At 43.3% G+C, this 21,164-nt stretch overlaps 1 protein-coding gene across 1 annotated transcript in view; it reads right to left on the reverse strand.

Moving 5' to 3' along the window:
* LOC126419394 (uncharacterized) overlaps positions 1-21,164 on the reverse strand; it is a 193,655-nt gene that overhangs the window by 133,689 nt on the left and 38,802 nt on the right. The window contains exon 3 of the mRNA XM_050086583.1: positions 4,889-5,007. Coding sequence (XP_049942540.1) covers positions 4,889-5,007 — 119 coding nt within the window. The remainder of the gene's footprint in view (positions 1-4,888; positions 5,008-21,164) is intronic.

The following is a 21,164-nucleotide window of genomic DNA, read 5'->3' on the forward strand; positions in this document are numbered from 1 at the left end:
ATAACCTATACCTTTCATGAATCACTTACCTGACAAAAATCTTCGTTAGTCGAACTACTGCAACACAACGAGCGCCAATACTGCCAGCTAAATAAAAGATTCTAACTACTGAAGGCACTAACTATTGATAGGCATAGTTCGCAAATGAAAGATTTTGATAGAGAACAAACAATTTAAAATCGAATCGAAATGTCAAAAAGTCTGTAATAATGTAAAAACACAAATTTTTTCGCGTCATGAAAATGCATTAAAGAATCACGAAGCAACCATAAAGGAACTGCAAACTATTGTTCATGAAAATCACGACACCTTGCAAGCTAAAATTGACTCAGTTGCTTCTACAGATTCGGTTATGCAACTTGCAAAAACTCAGGAAAACTTAAAGGACGCAGTAGATACGTTTTCAACACAAATGGACACTCTGAAACTTGGTTCAGAAAAACACACTGAGGAAATCAATTCATTATCGGAGAAAGTAGCCGAACTTTCGGATCAGTTCACTAACTTATCTACTAAGGTAGATGATGATCTGACTAACACAAGACCCGTAGCCTTCACTGACACAGAAGAGTATGTCCAAATTAAGAAATCTAAACAAAATCAAAATCAAATTAACACGCAACACAGATAAAACCGGGAAGTACAAGATCAGTTAGCAGTAGTAATACAAGAATTACATATTTCAGAGGAGACTCGCGCTCCAACACGGGAAGAGGGACTTAGAAATACGAAAAAGCCACAAAATAATAACACAGGGCATTTCGGAAATTATGAAAGAAATTGGCAAGGTGCACCGAATTTTGAGATGGAACCGCTGACACGACGTAACCATTACCGATTTGCGACTCGCCGACACGATGATTTTGACTTTAAGCTGTTCATTACTACACGTAAATTCAAAACATTTAAGATTTCTGGCCACGACATTCATCCACTGACGTGGCTTCATGAACTCTCTCATTTTTTTTTCCTCCCAGCTGGTCACTAGGGCACAGATCAGAATTTATGTGTGGCTATTTAGAGAATGAACCAGCTGTAAGATGCGATCAGTCATTCACGATTGTCACAGTGAAGGAGAATTTTATCATGCCTTCCTCTCAGCACATTGGTCTCAAGCTACACAAGACCGAGTAAAACATAGCATCATAATGATGAAACATTTCGAACAATCTGAATTTTCCAGTCTTGTGAAATAGTTTGAAGACATGTTTCACAAGGATCAGTACCTGTCAAACCCATACAGCCCCTCAGAACTCATCAACATTTGCTTAATCAAATCGCCTGAACGTTTACGACATGTAATCTTGGCAGGACGTTGCAAAGACGACAATGATGCTTTTCAGAGACTGTTACAAGAGTTGGAAATTGACGCTGACAATCGCGGGACGCGAAAACAGGAACACAACAATTAAAGAGAGACGGCAGAATTTTGAGAGTGGACGATCTGGACGTGTGTCCATCAGAAAGAGTAAATTTGTAATACTAGATATCATACACTAATATATACATGATGACTTTTGAATATTATGAAGATAAATACATTGTTTTTTCTCTATCAAAACCTTTCATTGGCTAACTATGCCTATCAGTAGTTAGTGCCTTCAGTAGTTAGAATCTTTTATTTAGCTTGCAGTATTGGCGTTCTTTATTGCAGTAGTTCGAGTAACGAAGATTTTTGTGAGGTAAGTGATTCATGAAAGGTATAGGTTATTGTTAGTCAGGGCCATTCGTTTGTAGGGATTATTGAAAGTCAGATTGCGTTGCGCTAAAAATATTGTGTGTCAGTGTAGTGATGATCAGAATAAGTAAAGATGGAAATGTCTGAGTACGTTCAGTTTTGCTCAGGTGTTTGAAAATCAAATAACGTAAGGAGTTTACCAGCACAGTAATTCATGAATTTTTCTAAGGGGACGTTTCACTTTCTCAGCAACTTCCTAATATGTTTGTTGAACCAAGGTGGATTCTTTCCCTTCCTTATATTTTTGCTAGACAGATATTTCTCTAGTACATGGTGGACAATAGCTTTAAATTCCGACCAAAGATGCTCAATATCTTTGTGTCCCGCGGTGAATGCTTGGAGTTGACTGTGAAGACATTCATTAATGACACTTTTATTTGCTTCCCCAAACAAGAAAACTCTACGCTGTTTCTTTGGATCTTTTGCATCTTCCACTGACATACTGCAATAAGTGCCTTACGTAATTTTCTGCAGGAGACCAAGACTGAAATTATTATTATTCTCGAATCAGAAACATACAAATATACAGTAGCCATACACATCAATAAATATGTGTATATATATATATATATATATATATATATATATATATATATATATATACACAAATTGTATTTATATTACATGTGTCCAGTACTTTGCAACCTCCAAGGGGCTTGGAGTGGCTTGCAGGAGATCAATCTTCGTGCAGGATGTAGGGCACAAAAGGCACAGGAACAGGTGGCTTGTGGTCTCTTCTTGCCCACAATCACAGGACGTATCTTCTGTTATGAAGCCCCATCTCTTCAGGTTGTCTCTGGATCGTCCAACTCCTGATCGTAATCTGTTTAAAGATTTCCACACCAGCCAGATCTCGTTGCGTCCAGGTGGTAGTTCTTCAGGTTCTGGGGTCTGCAGGTGAGGCGTCGACTTCTTCCATAACTCCAGCCTTGCGTTCTCTGGTGAAATGGTGAGCTTTCAGTCTCTCTTTGTTGGCAGCCACTGTTCTGCGTATCCATAGTGGCGCTATTCCAGCCAGGCAGCAGAGCTTATCAGTTGGGGTAGGTCTTAAGCAACTGTGATCAACCTGCAGGTTCCGTTGAGAGCAATGTCTCCTTGTCTGGCATGAGATGACCTGTACCAGACTGGAGAAGCATATTCAGCAGTAGAAAAGCACAGTGCCATTGCAGAACAGCGAATAGTTTGTGGATGTGATCCCCACTGTGTGCCCACTAGTTTGCGAATTAGGTTGTTTCGAGCGGAGATTTTCATTTTGGTGATCTTGCAGTGACTTTGAATCTCAGAGTTCTATCGAGAGTGACTCCCAAGTATTTAGGTGCGTAATGATGCTGGAGTTGGATGCCTGACCATGTAATATGTAGCTCACGATTAGCTTCCCTGTTCCTTAAATGAAAGGCACACACTTGTGTCTTCGAAGGGTTTGGTCTGAGTTGGTTCCAATTGTTGTAGCTTGACAGTGTTCTAAGTGCTGTTGTCAGGTTTCTTTCCACTCTTTCAAAGCATGAGCTCTGCATAGCAAGGGCTAGGTCATCTGCATATAAGAATCTCCTTGTGCCTGTGATCAATGGCTGGTCGTTGGTATAGATGTTCCCTGAGGTAGACCATTTTTCTGCGCTCTCCAGCGACACCATCTTGGTCCTTTTCAGGACCACAGTTGACCATCATATCGATGAATATAGAAGACTGAAATGAACTTCTACGAAGCGTAAGTGGCTTATGCGCAGAGTACGGCGTGAAGGAAGGAGGACTGCATATGATAAGCACGTTATGGAATACGCTGGTACATACTGGTTGTGGTCATATTGGTAGTGTTAGCGGCATATGAGGTGATAAGCTTAGGGACTGGGGACAGTGAGAAGTGCAGGCACACCCGTGAGAAAGGCAGAGGTACTCACTGATGGTAACCACAGTGCATGTGCTGGCCGCAGAGCAGGTTGGTACATACTGGTTGTGGTGACATTGGTAGTGTTAGCGGCATATGAGGTGATAAGCTTAGGGACTGGGGACAGTGAGAAGTGCAGGCGCACCCTTGAGAAAGGCAGAGGTACTCACTGATGGTAACCACAGTGGAAGTGCTGGAAGTGGAGCAGGTTGGTACATACTGGTTGTGGTCATATTGGTAGTGTTAGCGGCATATGAGGTGATAAGCTTAGGGACTGAGGACAGTGAGAAGTGCAGGCGCACCCTTGAGAAAGGCAGAGGTACTCACTGATGGTAACCACAGTGGAAGTGCTGGCCGTGGAGCAGGTTGGTACATTCTGGTTGTGGTGACACTGGTAGTGTTAGCGGCATATGAGTTGATAAGCTTAGGGACTGGGGACAGTGAGAAGTGCAGGCGCACCCATGAGAAAGGCAGAGGTACTCACTGACGGTAACCACATGGAAGTGCTGGCCGTGGAGCAGGTTGGTACATACTGGTTGTGGTCACATTGGTAGTGTTAGCGGCGTATGAGGAGATAAGCTTAGGGACTGGGGACAGTGAGAAGTGCAGGCGCACCCTTGAGAAAGGCAGAGGTACTCACTGACGGTAACCTCAGTGGAAGTGCTGGCTGCGGAGCAGGTTGGTACATACTGGTTGTGGTCATATTGGTAGTGTTAGCGGCATATGAGTTGATAAGCTTAGGGACTGGGGACAGTGAGAAGTGCAGGCACACCCGTGAGAAAGGCAGAGGTACTCACTGACGGTAACCACAGTGGAAGTGCTGGCTGCGGAGCAGGTTGGTACATACTGGTTGTGGTCATATTGGTAGTGTTAGCGGCATATGAGGTGATAAGCTTAGGGACTGGGGATGGTCAGAAGTGCAGGCGCACCCTTGAGAAACGCAGAGGTACTCACTGACAGTAACCACAGTGGAAGTGCTGGCTGCGGAGCAGGTTGGTACATTCTGGTTGTGGTCACATTGGTAGTGTTAGCGGCATATGAGTTGATAAGCTTAGGGACTGGGGACAGTGAGAAGTGCAGGCACACCCGTGAGAAAGGCAGAGGTACTCACTGATGGTAACCACAGTGGAAGTACTGGCTGCGGAGCAGGTTGGTACATACTGGTTGTGGTCATATTGGTAGTGTTAGCGGCATATGAGGTGATAAGCTTAGGGACTGGGGATGGTCAGAAGTGCAGGCGCACCCTTGAGAAAGGCAGAGGTACTCACTGACAGTAACCACAGTGGAAGTGCTGGCTGCGGAGCAGGTGCCGGGCACGACCGCTCGGCACTCGTAGCGGCCCGCGTCCTGGAGCGTCACCTTGCTGATCAGCACCACCGACCTCCACCTGCAACACAAGCTCTCCCTGCTCACCACAACTTATCGTGTACACTAGCCGATCAAAAGTATCCGCACACCGCTATGTAATGTGGAATGAACCACTAGTTGTCACGAGGGGCGAAGCCGCTTTGGCGGGGAGTGTCGTGTCGTCAGGAGAGAAGCTGTAACATCAGTCGAGAGACCTGAATGGCTGTCAATGTGGACTATAGTTCAATTCTTTTATCTTGGCGTTTCGCACATGCCTGCCCAGACGCGGGAGATTGCTGCGTTGCCAGTTGTACCCGCCAAGAGAAGCAGCGCCATAGTATAGTTCGCAAACTTACGTTTAGGGGAGAGTGCGCAGTTTATGAAGTAAAGCCACCACGGCCGCATTAACCGTTTTGCTGCTACAGAGACGTGCTCCCCGCATTCCGCGATGTGCGCGATTTTGTCATCATTGCACTGTTCGCCTGTGTAGACACATGGTGTTTCGATAACTTTGACACACTTTATCATTCGATTTCACAAATACGATTTGGCCCAAAAATTTGATTTATAAAAATCTTCTTGACTGATTCCTTCTCCCCACAAATGACTTAATTTTGTTTCGAATTTCAATGCAGTTATTGTGCAGCATTAGATGTAGTAAACCATTGCACGAAATTTTGAAGAGTTCGCAGAAGTAAAAGTCCATAGCGTATAGTTGCCATTAGAAATTTCAAAAAATTACATTGAAACGAATAAAATTCATGAAGTGAGACACTTCGATATTGTTTTTAAATAAAGAAAATATTAAGCCCCGAATAAGATTTGAACTCAGAATCTTTCACTTCATGGCCATGCACTTTAACCATTACGCTAACGCAGCTCACATTCAATACTTCTCCTGGAGGACTTAAAAATATCATGTAAAATACCAACAAACACTGCTGGTATGACTATGAATTACTCACGTTCCTAAAACTGAAGACACTCGTGCGTGGTCTGCACTGCAGTCGAGCTCTGGCAACGTCATTCTCTGTTCATTGGCTGACTTTGTTTTGTGACGTCAGATGCGGAGAACGAACCTGAACTTGGCCGCTGTCATAAATGACGCGCACTTTAGTCACTATGTGTAACCTAAGTAACAAATACGCCTGGGACGTTTCAGCCCTTTTAAAGCTGCCCAAGTTGGCTGCTGAAGTCTATTCACCGAGAGCTGGGACGAAACATAAACAGTGTCACGTGAGCGACTACGCTCGTTTCCAGAGAAAGCATTCGGTGTTCACGTGATATGTAGGGGTGTGGAAAATCCTTGGCGCACGCTTTGCAGCTGGTGGCGTTCGGCTGGCTACCGAGCTGTCACAGCGGACCATGAGAAACCTGGACAACAATGAACAAAATAAATTTAACAATAATGTTAAAATAATGTTAAACTGAGTTCATTCTGTCGAAGTAGATTTATTTTCATTCAGGTTGCTAACAAAACGCTCCATTCAAACACAATTAATTGTTAATTTTAATAACAATACCAGTAATAATAATGATAAAGAACGAAACAATTTTCACTCTGCCGAACTTGAACTGTTTTCATTGAAGTTCATAACAAACTGCTCCTCTCTCTCCTCTATAATGCAGTCTAATTTCCACATTTGAGTTTCCACTTTTTCTACTACATGGAGGAAGCACTTATTCCAACCCTCTGCAGTCACTGTTCTTACTGCTTCTTCTAGCAGTACTTTAACTTTCGGCGTTTTGTATGTTTTGTTTTTCGCTGCAACATAGCCTTTGATTCTGGCCCACACTAACTCGATGGCGTTTAATTCACAGTGCTACGGAGGAATTCTGAGAACAGTTTTCCATGCATTCTTCGCCATTTCATTTATTGTGTATTCGTTGTGCGCTGTTCTGTGATTTTTAACTATATCTAAAAGTTCTTTCTTCAACATTTTTAGATTTTAGCCATTCTGATATTTCGTGCTTATTGGAATTCGCATTGGGAACTTTTTCTTTTCTCCGAGAATGGTACGGCGCGCTATCAAGAACAATAATTGCATTTTTCTGAAGCCGAGGAAGAACATCTTGAAATGACTTCTCGAAGGTTTCGGCGCACATCTCCTCTCGATAATCTCCACTTTTCTTGGATTCGAAAGTCCACAAACATCCTTCAACGAACCCTGCTTTGTTGCCAATGTTTGCGATAATCAGACGTTTCCCTTTACCTGATGGGCCCTTGCTTCCGGTGGATAATCCGGACAGAAAAGCTTGTTTTGAGGAATTTATAGTGTCATTTACCCAGACGTAACTTCGGTATGTCCTGCGTTCACCCACGTCTCGTCCAAATAGTAAATGGGTCTGCCTTCATCTTTCAACCGTGTAATGATTCGAAGACAAACCGCCTCCATAAAATGATATCATCCCTGTCTATTAGCATGCTATCGCGCCCACGCCGGACATATTTGAAATTCATTTCTGTCAATAACTTATAAAATGTAGTTCTCCGAAAACTGCCCAGATCTGCATCTACGTTCACGACTGTAAGCACTTCGTCAATTGTTGGCAATTCGTTACGAAAAAAAAAAAAAAATCGTGTACTTTCCTTCGTATCGCATTCCTATCGAAGTCATCAACACTTTCAGAAAGTTTCTGTCGTAATTTTCCTTTCTTGGGAGACTTCAAGGAGTGTGTGGCCTTGTACCCACTTATCACACGATACACTGAAGAACGTCCAACACCTGTATAGATTGGATGCGCACATAAACAGTGAATGCTCAGCGTGACTACAAACACATATACTTACTCTAATAATCAACAACTAGTCTTTCAAGCGTCTTAATAGATGAACTTAAGGTATCCTGAAATCGCCGCTGTACAACACCCACTAACGAGCTCAAACCTGCAACTGAGACGGCCACACTGACTGAGCGCCGCGCCTGCGAACCGCACAATGCATCGCTCATAAAGGAGAAACGGTTGCACCCATCGCATTCGAACAAACTACATATTTAAATTCAAACCTTTCTGTAACTTTTCTCGCTTACACCCCCACAAAAAAATTTAAAGTGGAAAAGTTTGTCGCTTACTATATTTCGGATGATGATTTGGTAAAAGTTCTGCATCAGACGTGAGATTTTAATTTATTACTTCACTATTACTGACTCTATTGGGCAGAAAATTTGCAGACGTCGTCAACATATAGTACTGAAGGCAATTATAAAATTATTTTGCTGTGCGACACACAGTTTAGGAGATATGGCGCGATAAATATAGAGTAACGCGAAAAAACAACTTTTCATGAAAGCTTAAATATTTCTCTTTTTCAGTGACAGTAAATTTTAATGTAACGTAAAAAAAGGTATCGGAAGGTAGTTCTCGGATCACTTTATCATGTTCTGGTGCCAAATTATAAAAAACACGACTCTGATTTTTTAATTTCTGACGCCCCTGCCTTGTACACCTCTCGACGGCAGCGCTTTGGTCACGCGCCTTGCCGTGTTTACAGTACGTCTCTTGTTTTGGTGAATGGAGTATAGTATAGTAAAGTGACTGTGAAGCGAAAACGCGTAGGAACAACCACTAATAAACCGATACAACGCAAGCCCCATGTACTGACGGACAGGGACCGCCGAGAATTGTGAAGGGTGGTAGTAAAACATCGCATGAAATCAGTCGAAGGAATCACTCCTGAGTTCGAAAGTGCTGCCAGCAGTCAAGCTAGCACAATGACTGTGCGTAGCGAGTTAAAAAAAGGGAGGTACAAGGGTCGAGCAGCTGCTTATGAGCCGCACATTTCTGTAATTAATTTCTGTAATTAATGCTGAGCGATTCTTGAGGGGGTGTAGAGAACGACACCACTGGGATCGGGTGCAAGAGTCTGGGAGTGACAGATGTTTGGACAACATCACCTGCTATCACTTACAGTGCAAACAGGGGAGTATGGAGGAGGTGGTGTTGCGTTTTGGAGGTATTGTACGATACTACGGCGACTGCAGACCGCACGTCAGCCCTGAGTTCGATCAAGAGGTCCTAGCTTCGGGCCGCAGTCAGGACATTTTTGCTTTGACGTCATCAGTAACCTTGAACCTTGAACCAGCATCAAGTCAGTGACCTTGAATGTATGACGTCTTCAGGAGGCCAGGAAATTTAAAAATCAAAGATGGCGGATGGCAGCATTTGGCAAATTATTCTTTTTTATTCAATAAAATTGCAGCCAAATAGCCATATACAGTTACTTTGCTTAACATTTTACATTTTTGCATATTCATTTATCGATTTCACTCTTTTACTACACAGTTCTATGTGATATCGTTCACAGGCTTCGTTACACAGTTTACATACACATTTTGTTGTTGGGTCGTGATAAGTTTTGTTTTTGCAAATTAGATGATGAAAGCCGTGAATAGAAAATCTAGTTACGACATATCGCAGCTAGAAGTTTGGTGCTGTCCATAAGCGGTTCGTCATTGCTTCAGCGCCATAGAAATCCGGCCATACTTTTTCTCGTTTGTCCTCCATGATATTCAGTTGATTTCTGGAAGCCCTGGTGTGTGGCATCATATATCGAAGTTTGATGTCTTCAATTAGGAATGTCTCTCTCACTAGCAGGTACACTAGTCTAGATCTTGTTGTCTTTGAGAGACCTAGTGCTCTTTTTAGATAAGTCGATTTTACCTTTTCTAGTGTTTCTAGATTTTTTTCTGTCAGGTGGTCCCATATGACCTCCATAGGCCAGGATTGGCAAGATTTTTGCGTTGAATAATTTCATGGCTTTTTCTAGACTGAGTAGGCGGATGTTTTTGATGTCCTGTATTGCCCTTTTTGCTTGGGCTGCACGTTCTGTTGTATGTTTTGTGAAGCATTTGGCTGTTGGTTGCAATGTCACCCCTAGGTACTTAAAGTCTGATGAGATTTTTATTTTTTGTCCTCTGATGTTGGTTTCCGCATTCTTGGGTGTTTTGCCTCCTTTTGTGAAAATCACCATTTCTGTCTTTGTTATGTTTATGTGTAGTTTGTGTTCACTGCACCATTTGTCTATTTTCTCAATGATTTTCTGCAGCTTATGTATGTCTGTTGAACCTACGGCTATTTCGTCAGCGTATGCTTATACGTATACATCTTCTTCATTGTATCCAATTCGGAGTACTTCTTCAGTGGCAAAAATGTACAGCTAAGGGCTCATTGGGTCACCCTGTAAGACTCCGTTCGATTGTAGAATGAGGTTCGAAAAAGAGAGGTTGTCTGATATTGTGATTAAGTTGTATTCGAGGACTGATTTGATTATTTTTGCCCATATGCTATATTCTCCCATTGTGTTTTCCAGTTTTCGGACTATGAGATCTCTTTCCAGTAGGTCAAAGGCTTTGGTAAAGTTTATGAACACTGTGTAGAACTTTTGTTTCTTTTGTAGCTCTTCGTCGATGTTGTTTAGAAGAAGCCTGACCGCCGTAAGTGTTGATCTTCCAGATCTGAAACCCATTTGTCGTTCTGGAAGATGACTGTCCACAGAGGCTTGGATTTTTTGTGTAATTATCTTCGAAAAAATCTTGAACTGAGTATTTTCCAGGGCTATGCCTCTGTACTTGTTTGGGTCCGTTGGGTCTCCTCTACCGTTGTAGATAACTTTTATTGTCGAGTCGTGAACTTGTCTCCATTGGGTCGGAATTCATCCAAATTCAAGGCATTTGTTGAATAGTTTGATCCATACGTGTTGGAGGCCCTCTTTCGCTTCTTTTGTATGTTCATTATGTATATTAACGGGTCCTGCTGCTTTATTGTTCTTCGGTGCTTTTATTACTTCTTTTACATCTTCTTCATTTAGAGGTTCCCATACATTGTCTTTTTCCTTAGTTTGACGTTGTTTCTCTTTCTTTGGGGGTGTTTTGATTCCTCGTTTGTTCAGTATCTCATTGAAGTGGTCTCCCCATTCCTTCATGTCTATATTTGGTGTATGAGGCAGTTTTCTTGATCTTGCTGCTATGTATGCGCCTTTCTCTACTTCATCCGCTTCTCTTTTTGCCCTGTCTTTCTATGTATTCTTCTTTCTTCTCTTCTATTAGTTTTTTGTAGATTCTCCTCTCTTCTGCGTACAGTTTGTACAGGGTGTTTCAAAAATGACCGGTATATTTGAAACTGCAATAAAAACTAAACGAGCAGCGATAGAAATACACCGTTTGTTGCAATATGCTTGGGACAACAGTACATTTTCAGGCGGACCAACTTTCGAAATTACAGTAGTTACAATTTTCAACAACAGATGGCGCTGCAAGTGATGTGAAAGATATAGAAGACAACGCAGTCTGTGGGTGCGCCATTCTGTACGTCGTCTTTCTGCTGTAAGCGTGTGCTGTTCACAACGTGCAAGTGTGCTGTAGACAACATGGTTTATTCCTTAGAACAGAGGATTTTTCTGGTGTTGGAATTCCACCGCCTACAACACAGTGTTGTTGCAACAAGATGAAGTTTTCAACGGAGGTTTAATGTAACCAAAGGACCGAAAAGCGATACAATAAAGGATCTGTTTGAAAAATTTCAACGGACTGGGAACGTGACGGATGAACGTGCTGGAAAGGTAGGGCGACCGCGTACGGCAACCACAGAGGGCAACAAGCAGCTAGTGCAGCAGGTGATCCAACAGCGGCCTCGGGTTTCCGTTCGCCGTGTTGCAGCTGCGGTCCAAATGACGCCAACGTCCACGTATCGTCTCATGCGCCAGAGTTTACACCTCTATCCATACAAAATTCAAACGCGGCAACCCCTCAGCGCCGCTACCATTGCTGCACGAGAGACATTCGCTAACGATATAGTGCACAGGATTGATGACGGCGATATGCATGTGGGCAGCATTTGGTTTACTGACGAAGCTTATTTTTACCTGGACGGCTTCGTCAATAAACAGAACTGGCGCATATGGGGAACCGAAAAGCCCCATGTTGCAGTCCCATCGTCCCTGCATCCTCAAAAAGTACTGGTCTGGGCCGCCATTTCTTCCAAAGGAATCATTGGCCCATTTTTCAGATCCGAAACGATTACTGCATCACGCTATCTGGACATTCTTCGTGAATTTGTGGCGGTACAAACTGCCTTAGACGACACTGCGAACACCTCGTGGTTTATGCAAGATGGTGCCCGGCCACATCGCACGGCCGACGTCTTTAATTTCCTGAATGAATATTTCGATGATCGTGTGATTGCTTTGGGCTATCCGAAACATACAGGAGGCGGCGTGGATTGGCCTCCCTATTCGCCAGACATGAACCCCTGTGACTTCTTTCTGTGGGGACACTTGAAAGACCAGGTGTACCGCCAGAATCCAGAAACAATTGAACAGCTGAAGCAGTACATCTCATCTGCATGTGAAGCCATTCCGCCAGACACGTTGTCAAAGGTTTCGGGTAATTTCATTCAGAGACTACGCCATATTATTGCTACGCATGATGAATATGTGGAAAATATCGTACTATAGAGTTTCCCAGACCGCAGCGCCATCTGTTGTTGAAAATTGTAACTACTGCAATTTCGAAAGTTTGTCTGCCTGAAAATGTACTGTTGTCCCAAGCATATTGCAACAAACGGTGTATTTCTATCGCTGCTCGTTTAGTTTTTATTGCCGTTTCAAATATACCGGTCATTTTTGAAACACCCTGTATGTTTCCTCGTCGTGCTGGTTTCTTAATCTGTGGAGCGTTCTTAGAACAGGGTTCGTTTTGCTGTAGCATTCACCATCAAACCATCTTTTTGCCGTCCTTGTTTTTTGGTTTGTTTGTATCACTGAATTTTTTTTAGGGGGTCTTCTATTTGGTCTGCTGCTTTTTCAAGGTCTCCTTCCTCTATTAAAGTTTCTATTTGTGTTATTTGTTCTTCCTGGTTTGCTAAATTTTCTATATCTATTTTTCTTTGTGTGACTTGGTGGGTCTTTGTTGCTGGCGGTGATGTCAAATTAAAGATGAATAAAAAAATAAAAATCAGAGATGTTGGAACTAATCTACTTTGTAACATTACTACCTTGCCTTCTCTCTACCCCTTTCCTCCAATCAGAGTGTAATACTTTACAGACCACTGAAATCAGTCAGCCAATCACAATGCAGCCGTCTTTGTTGCCCAAAAGCATCCGAAAACTTTGAACTTCTTTTTGCTCTATGTTCAGAAGTATTTGCACAAAGACTACATAAATCAGCACTCACATCAGTGCAAACTTCGATTTCTGGAATATAGGTGGTGTAAGGCACAACGGAGCCTCAGATTAATTATTTTACACGCCTAAATTGTTATATGATTCTTGTCAAGTGTACTAAGGCAGGCAGATAGGGCGTCATCGAAACTGAACTCGCTGATTGAGCTTATTACTTGTTCTGACAAGCCTTGTCTTGCTGACATCCAATGCATCTGACTACCGGCTCAGCGTAGAATGAATCTACAAAATATACATGGGCACTGCAGCTGATCTAATTTACAGCTTAAAGTGCACTTGTTGACGAGAATCACCGAAGTAAACATTGTTGTTCCCGTATCTAAACTTGTCTCTAAAGCCGATATCAAAGTCAGCCAAACATTACACTGACTGCATGCTAGGGTATTAGAATTTATCTTGTAGCACAAAAAGTTTGTCACCCCTTTGAATTCTAAAGTAAGTGCCCTAGCTGGACGGAATGACACTATCTGGTGAAGCTTTATCATTACCCGTCTGTGATGCAAGTACTTTTAGGTTCATATAGCGTATTACGTTTTCTTGTCATACAAAGTAGATATTAATTTTTTTTTAAAATTGAGATGTTTGCTTGTAATCAGTTCATATGTTGATTGATCATTGCGATTGCTAATATGCCTCTCAGTATCGTTGCACGAAAGATTAGTGTTTAAAAGTTGGATTTTGAACTCTCGACGAAATATTTTCAGCAAACGCGTTGCTACAGAAAAGCAAAGTAGAAGCTGAAAAGCTACATTAATGGGCATTAAATTTGCTACACCACGAAGATGACGTGATACAGACGCGAAATTTAACCGACAGGAAGAAGATGCTGTGATATGCAAATTATTAGCTTTTCAGAGCGACACCTACAACGTGCTGACATGAGGAAAGTTTCTAGCCAATTTCTCATACACAAACAGCAGTTGACCGGCGTTGCCTGGTGAAACGCTGTTATCATGCCTCGTGTAAGGAGGAGAAATGCGTACCATCACGTTTCCGACTTTGATAAAGGTCGGATTGTAGCCTATCGCGATTGCAGTTTATCGTATCGTGACATTGCTGCTCGCTTTGGTCGACATCCAATGACTGTTAGCACAATATGGAATCGGTGGGTTCAGGAGGGTAATACGGAACGCCGTGCTGGATCCCAACGGCCTCATATCACTAGCAGTCGAGATGACAGGCATCTTATTCTCATGGCTGTAACGGATTGTGCAGCCACGTCTCGATTCCTGAGTCAACAGATGGGGACGTTTGCAAGACAATACTATCTGCACGAACAGTTCGACGACGTTTGCAGCAGCATGGACTATCAGCTCGGAGACCATGGCTGCGGTTACCCTTGAAGCTGCATCACACACAGGAGCGCCTGCGATGGTGTACTCAACGACGAACCTGGGTGTACGAATGGCAAACCGTCATTTTTTCGGATGAATCGAGGTTCTGTTTACAGCATCATGATGGTCGCATCCATGTTTGACGACATTGGAAGCATGTATTAGTCATCGCCATACTGGCGTATCACCCGGCGTCATGGTATGGGGTGCCACTGGTGTAAGTAGGCTGTTTAGGTTTTTTATATTGGTAACTCCACGTAGCGCTCTGATGAAAATCACTGGCTGTGCTGTGTGCAGTCTGTGGCTAGTTTGCATTGTTGTCTGCCATCGTAGTGTTGGGCAGCTGGATGTGAACAGCGCGTAGCGTTGCGCAGATGGAGGTGAGCCGCCAGCAGTGGTGGATGTGGGAAGAGAAATGGCGGAGTTTTGAAATCTGTAATACTGGATGTCATGAACTGCTATGTATATTATGAGTTTTCAACACTATTAAGGTAAATACATTGTTTGTTCTCTATTAAAATCTTTCATTTGCTAACTATACCTATCAGTAGTTAGTGCCTTCCGTAGTTTGAATCTTTTATTTAGCTGGCAGTAGTGGCGCACGCTGTATTGCAGTAGTTCGAGTAACGAAGATTTTTGTGAGGTAAGTAATTTGTGAAAGGTATAGGTTAATGTTAGTCAGGGCCATTCTTTTGTAGGGATTTCTGAAAGTCAGATTGCGTTGCGCTAAAAATATTGTGTGTCAGTTTAAGCACAGTCATGTATAATTTTCCTAAGGGGACGTTTCACTGGTTACACGTCTCGGTCACCTCTTGTTCGCATTGACGGCACTTTGAACAGTGGACGTTACATTTCAGATGTGTTACGACCCGTGGCTCTACCCTTCATTCGATCCCTGCGAAACCCTACATTTCAGCAGGATAATGCACGACCGCATGTTGCAGGTCCTGTACAGGCCTTTCTGGATACAGAAAATGTTCGACTGCTGCCCTGGCCAGCACGTTCTCCAGATCTCCCACCAATTGAAAACGTCTGGTCAATGGTGGCCGAGCAAATGGCCCGTCACAATACGCCAGTCACTACTCTTGATGAACTGTGGTATCGTGTTGAAGCTGCAGAGGCAGCTGTACCTGTACACGCCATCCAAGCTCTGTTTGACTCAATGCCCAGGCGTATCAAGGCCGTTTATTACGGCCAGAGGTGGTTGTTCTGGGTACTGATTTCTCAGGGTCTATGCACCCAAACTACGTGGTTATGTAATCACATGTTAGTTCTAGTACAATATATTTGTCCAATGAATACCCGTTTATCATCTGCATTTCTTCTTGGTGTGTCAATTTTAATGGCCAGAAGTGTATATAATATTTATATCGCGAGTATCTTTGTTCAGTTTTTCCATTCCCTCTGTAGTATGATATTGGTGCTACATTCAAGTAACCATTACAGAGAGAGAAAGAGAAGGCTACAGAGAGAGAGAGAGAGAGAGAGAGAGAGAGAGAGAGAGGGAGAAAGAGAGAAACGTTTTGTACTGTAAGATAAAGTTAATACCATAGCATTGGGTCTCTATAAAGTTTGACTGAATTTCAAAGAGGGTAGTTGAAAGCATGTATTACTCCTGTTCAGGATGTTCTGTGTGACAAGATGACAAACTTTTTGAGCTGCAAGATGAAGCTAATACCCTAACATGGGTTCAATATAATGTTTGTCTGACTTTGATATAGATTTTTGAGACGAATTTATACATGTGGTAATTCTTGTCAGCAAATACAAATAAAAATGGCTCTGAGCACTATGGGACTTAACATCTGAGGTCATCAGTAACGTAGAACTTAAAACTACTTAAACCTAACTAACCTAAGGACATCACACACATCCATGCCCGAGGCAGGATTCGAACCTACGACCGTAGTCAGCAAGTACACTTTAAGCTGTAAGTTAGATCAGCAGTAGTACCAATGTGTGTTTTGCAATGCAGTATGAGTGTCAAATTATGCCGAGAGTCAGGATCAGCAAGAAAACATTTGGTGCAACAAGCATATGCTCATTCAGCGAGTTCAGTATTACTAATTCCTTCCTGCTTGACTGTTCTGTGACACTTGACAAGCATCACAGAACAATATAGAAGTGGGAAATAAATAATATGAGGCTCTGTTGTGCCTTACATCATCTGTAGTACAGAAATCAAACCTTGCTCACGCGTGAGTGCTGCTCTGCGCATTTTTTTTGGATAAATACTTTTGAACATTGCGCAAAAAATTGAGAGCATTCGGATACACTCTACTTTTCAACATGCTGCAAAGAAAACTTCAGTGAGTTGGGATATTTTGAGCAGTATCAAAAATAATTCAAGTACCACACGTGATGCAAATTTCTGGATAAACACTTTTGAACATGGTACAAAAAACAATTCAGTGCGTTCAGATACTTTTGAGGAACAAGGTGCCGGCAGTGTTATGAGCTGTTTCATTTTAATGATCTGTAAAGGACTAGACTCTATTTTTCGGAGAGAGGAGGGGAAGAGAGAGGAGTTAAAAAGGGAACTGGGCTAGTTCCACCATCCTGGAATTTTTCATGTTCCTGCCTGTTATCCACCATCTTAAATTTTTAAATGTCTCATCATCTCCCATCTTGATGACATCATACATTCAAAATTGTTGATGATATCATGTACTCAAGGTTATTGGTGATGTTATAAAAAAAACTCCCTCATCGGGTCCTGGAGCTAGGACCGCTAGATAAATGTGGAAGGATATAAACAAATTTTACAGCATGACAATGCATCCTGTCTTAAAGCAGAAGCTGTGAGGCTACGATTCGTGGACGATAACATTCCTGAAATGGTCTGGCCTGTCCAGAGTTCCTGCCTGAACCCAGTGGAACACCTATAAGATGAGGTATAAAGTGGACATCGCTCCATACCTCAGCGTCCTGTATCACTACAACCTCTGTTTTTGGCTCTGGAGGAAAAATGGGCTGCCATTCTTGCACGGACATTGGGACACCTCATTGACAGTGACCCAGCAGAGTTCAAGAGGCAAAAAGGCGAAGAGTCCGTGATCAGACAGTGTACACCTACTCTCTGTGAGCACGGAAGTTACTCGAATAACGGACAATGTGTGCACGTAGAGTATCCTTTCGGGTGACCGAGTGCTGGGGCACATCGTCTGGGCAAAGTGCTTCAAAACTTACTACTGTTACCAATGTCTTATATATTATTTGTGGATCTTGCATGCTTAATAATTTCACTTATATAGAGAAAATGTATAACGTCGAATGGGGCAGCATGTTTCCCATTCTTAGGCAGTGTCTTTATCAACTGTAAGGACAGAAACTTATCCCAGTTTCCGTGTGCACGCAGATTTTTTTTTTTAAAAAAAAAAGGCTCTGAGCACTATGGGACTTAACTTCTGAGGTCATCAGTCCCCTAGAACTTAGAACTACCTAAACCTAACTAACCTAAGGACATCGCACACACCCATGCCCGAGGCAGGATACAAACCTGCGACCGTAGCGTTCGCGCGGTTTCAGACTGTAGTGCCTAGAACCGCTCGGCCACCCCGGCCGGCCCGCAGATTACAATTGTCGGCATCTACATTTAGATACATACTCTGCAAACCACTGTGAGACGTGGGGCAGAAGGTAGTTATCACGGTACCACATGTTAGTATTTTTTCCCGTTCCAATCGCGTATGGACCGCTGGCAGAATGCATCTTTGCGATCCTTATGTTTGTGCTACGTATGGGACGGAACAACATCGGCAGATTCTTCACTTAATGCTGTTTCTTTAAAGGTGCGGTGTTGTTGGAGAATCCCCTTCTGGGATAGCCGAGGTCGTTAAAACGCCCACTTCCAGGACATGATGAGGCGCATCGATTCAGATCAAATCCGCCTTGCGTATTAACGGCGGGTTCTGGTGTGTTGGTTACTAGAACACTAGATGCAGTGGGATGGGGAGGGGAAGGAGAGGGTAGACGGGGTTTGGGGTGGATGGCGAGGAGGACGATAGCATGGAAGTAGCGTTAAAATGCCGTTGGGAGTGGCGACCCCATCGCAATCATAGCCTGTATACAGGTATGGCTGGTTCTGCGTGAGCATTGAAGATGTACCATACCAATGCCGACACGGGGTCCGCTGGAAACAGGGCACCGGAAAGAAGGAGAAGGAGTCCTATTTGGTATGTGTGCCACACACTTCGCAGTGTGTTAAGACGGGTCGCACGATAGTTAGTAAGTAGTCTCTCTTGTAGACTGCGCTGAATTTTCGCCCTGTGGTGCCAGTAAACCATAGTCCACCACTTACCGTATCCATGACTGGTGAGTCTCTTACACATACCTGCAAACTGTAATCACCCAGATACTTCTCTTAAATGGTAAATTCCAGTTGTGACCCATTGATGTTGGGGATAAAGGACGCTTTTCTTCGTTTCGTGAAATGCACAGTTGTTCATTTCTGTACGTTTAAAGCAAGATAATAATCTTTTCACCACTTTGAAATCTTGTCATGTTCTTACTGAATATTTGTGCAACTTTTTTCGGACAACAGTAGTTCCTTACTGATAACTGCATCGTCTATGAAAAACCTGAGGTTACTATTAATACGGTCTAATCAGGTCATTAAATTCTACAGGAACTGCAATGGTTCCATCGTATTGCCATGGGGCACGCCTGAAGTTATTTACACTTCTGTCGATGACTCTCCGTCAGAGACGAAATACTGCGTCCTCAGCAGGAAATGCTCAGTGGGGTGACAGATTTTGTTTGATGCTCCGTATTATCTTACTTTTGATAATAAATACTGGTATAATGCCGAATCAAATGCTTTCTGGAAGTCAAGAAATACTGCATCCATATGATTACTTTGATCTATGGCTTACGGAATGTCATGTGAGAAAACTGCAAGTTGGTGTACTACGCGTGATTGATGTTTTCAGAATCCCTGCTGGTTGGCTTGGAGAAGATCATTTTGTTGGACATACACTAAGTGATCAAAAGTATCCGAACACCTGGCTGAAAATGACTTACAAGTTCGTCGCGTCCTCCATCGGTAATACTGGAATTCAATATGGTGTCGACCCACCCTTAGCCTTGATGACAGCTTCCACTCTCGCAGCCATACGTTCAATCAGGTGCCGGAACGTTTCTCCGGGAATGGCAGCCCATTCTTCACGGACTGCAGCGCTGAGGAGAGGTATCGATGTCGGTGGGTGAGGCCTGGCACGAAGTCGGCGTTCCAAAACATCCCAAAGGTGTTCTATAGGATTCAGGTCAGGACCCTGTGCAGGCCAGTCCATTACAGGGATGTTGTTGTTGTGTAACTACTCCGCCAAAGGCCCAGCATTACGAACAGGTGCTCGATCGTGTTGAAAGATGCAATCGCCATCCCCGAATTGCTCTTCAAGAGTTGGAAGGTAGAAGGTGCTTGAAACATCAATGTAGGTCTGTGCTGAGATAGTGCCACGCAAAACAACAAGGCGTGCAAGCCCCCTCCATGAAAAACACGATCACACCAAACCACCGCCTCCGAATTTTACTGTTGGCTCTACACATGGTGGCAGATGACGTTCAGCGGGCATTCGCCATACCCACACCCTGCCATCGGATCTCCACATTGTGTACCTTGATCCGTCACTCCGCACAACGTTTTCCCACTGTTCAATCGACCAATGTTTACGCTCCTTACGCCAAATGTGGCGACGTTTGGCATTTACTGGCGTGATGTGCGGCTTATGAGTAGCCACTCGACCATGAAATCCAAGTTTTCTCACCTCCCGCCTAACTGTCATAGTACTTGCAGTGTATCCTGTTGCAGTTTGGAATTCCTGTGTTATGGTCTGGATAGATGTCTGCCTATTACACATTACGACCATCTTCAACTGTCGGCGGGCTCTGTCAGTCAACATACGAGGTCGGCCTGTATGCTTTTGTGCTGTTTCCACTTCACTATGACATCGGAAACAGGGACCTAGGGATGTTTAGGAGTGTGGAAATCTCGCGCACAGGAGTATGACACATGTGACACTCACTCACCTGACCACGTTCGAAGTCCGTGAGTTCCACGGAGCGCCCCGTTCTGCTCTCTCACGATGTCTAATGACTACTGAGGTCGCTGATATGGAGTACCTGGCAGTAGGTGGCATCACAATGCACCTAATATGAAAAACGTATGTGTTTGTGGATGTACCGATACTTTTGATCACGCAGTGCATCTCTTAATTTTGTGCTCAGATGCACAAGGAAAATAACGACTACAAAACGAAACGCCCGCAGGAAAGCAAGAAAAACTGCTAGAGCTACCTGAAGATTGATTTGTAGCAAATCCAAACCAGTAATGGTTTGTTTTTAAGGAAACCTTACTTGTGGCTGGTTGCTCTATAATCTATATGACTCGCCTCGGCAGTGATCTGATAAGTTAACTCGGGCAGTACTTCAGTACGTGCCTTAGCAAGCGAATATTCGAGACACGATTTCAATATTTCTGCTCTTGCGTTACTACCCTCAGTCTGAGTACCTGTGTTATGGTGTCTGGATGCTAACCTTGATTCCGCTGATAGCCTTTACATATGTCTAGAATTTCTTTTGTTTTTGTGAGTGATGTTTCGGTTCAATTCTTCTACGGTAGTCATTTAAGACTTACGTTAGTGATTTAAGACTTCACGCATCACCCTGTCGATAGCATACGCATTG

Source organism: Schistocerca serialis, chromosome 9, assembly GCF_023864345.2.
Source record: "Schistocerca serialis cubense isolate TAMUIC-IGC-003099 chromosome 9, iqSchSeri2.2, whole genome shotgun sequence".
In the NCBI taxonomy this organism is placed as follows: domain Eukaryota; kingdom Metazoa; phylum Arthropoda; class Insecta; order Orthoptera; family Acrididae; genus Schistocerca; species Schistocerca serialis.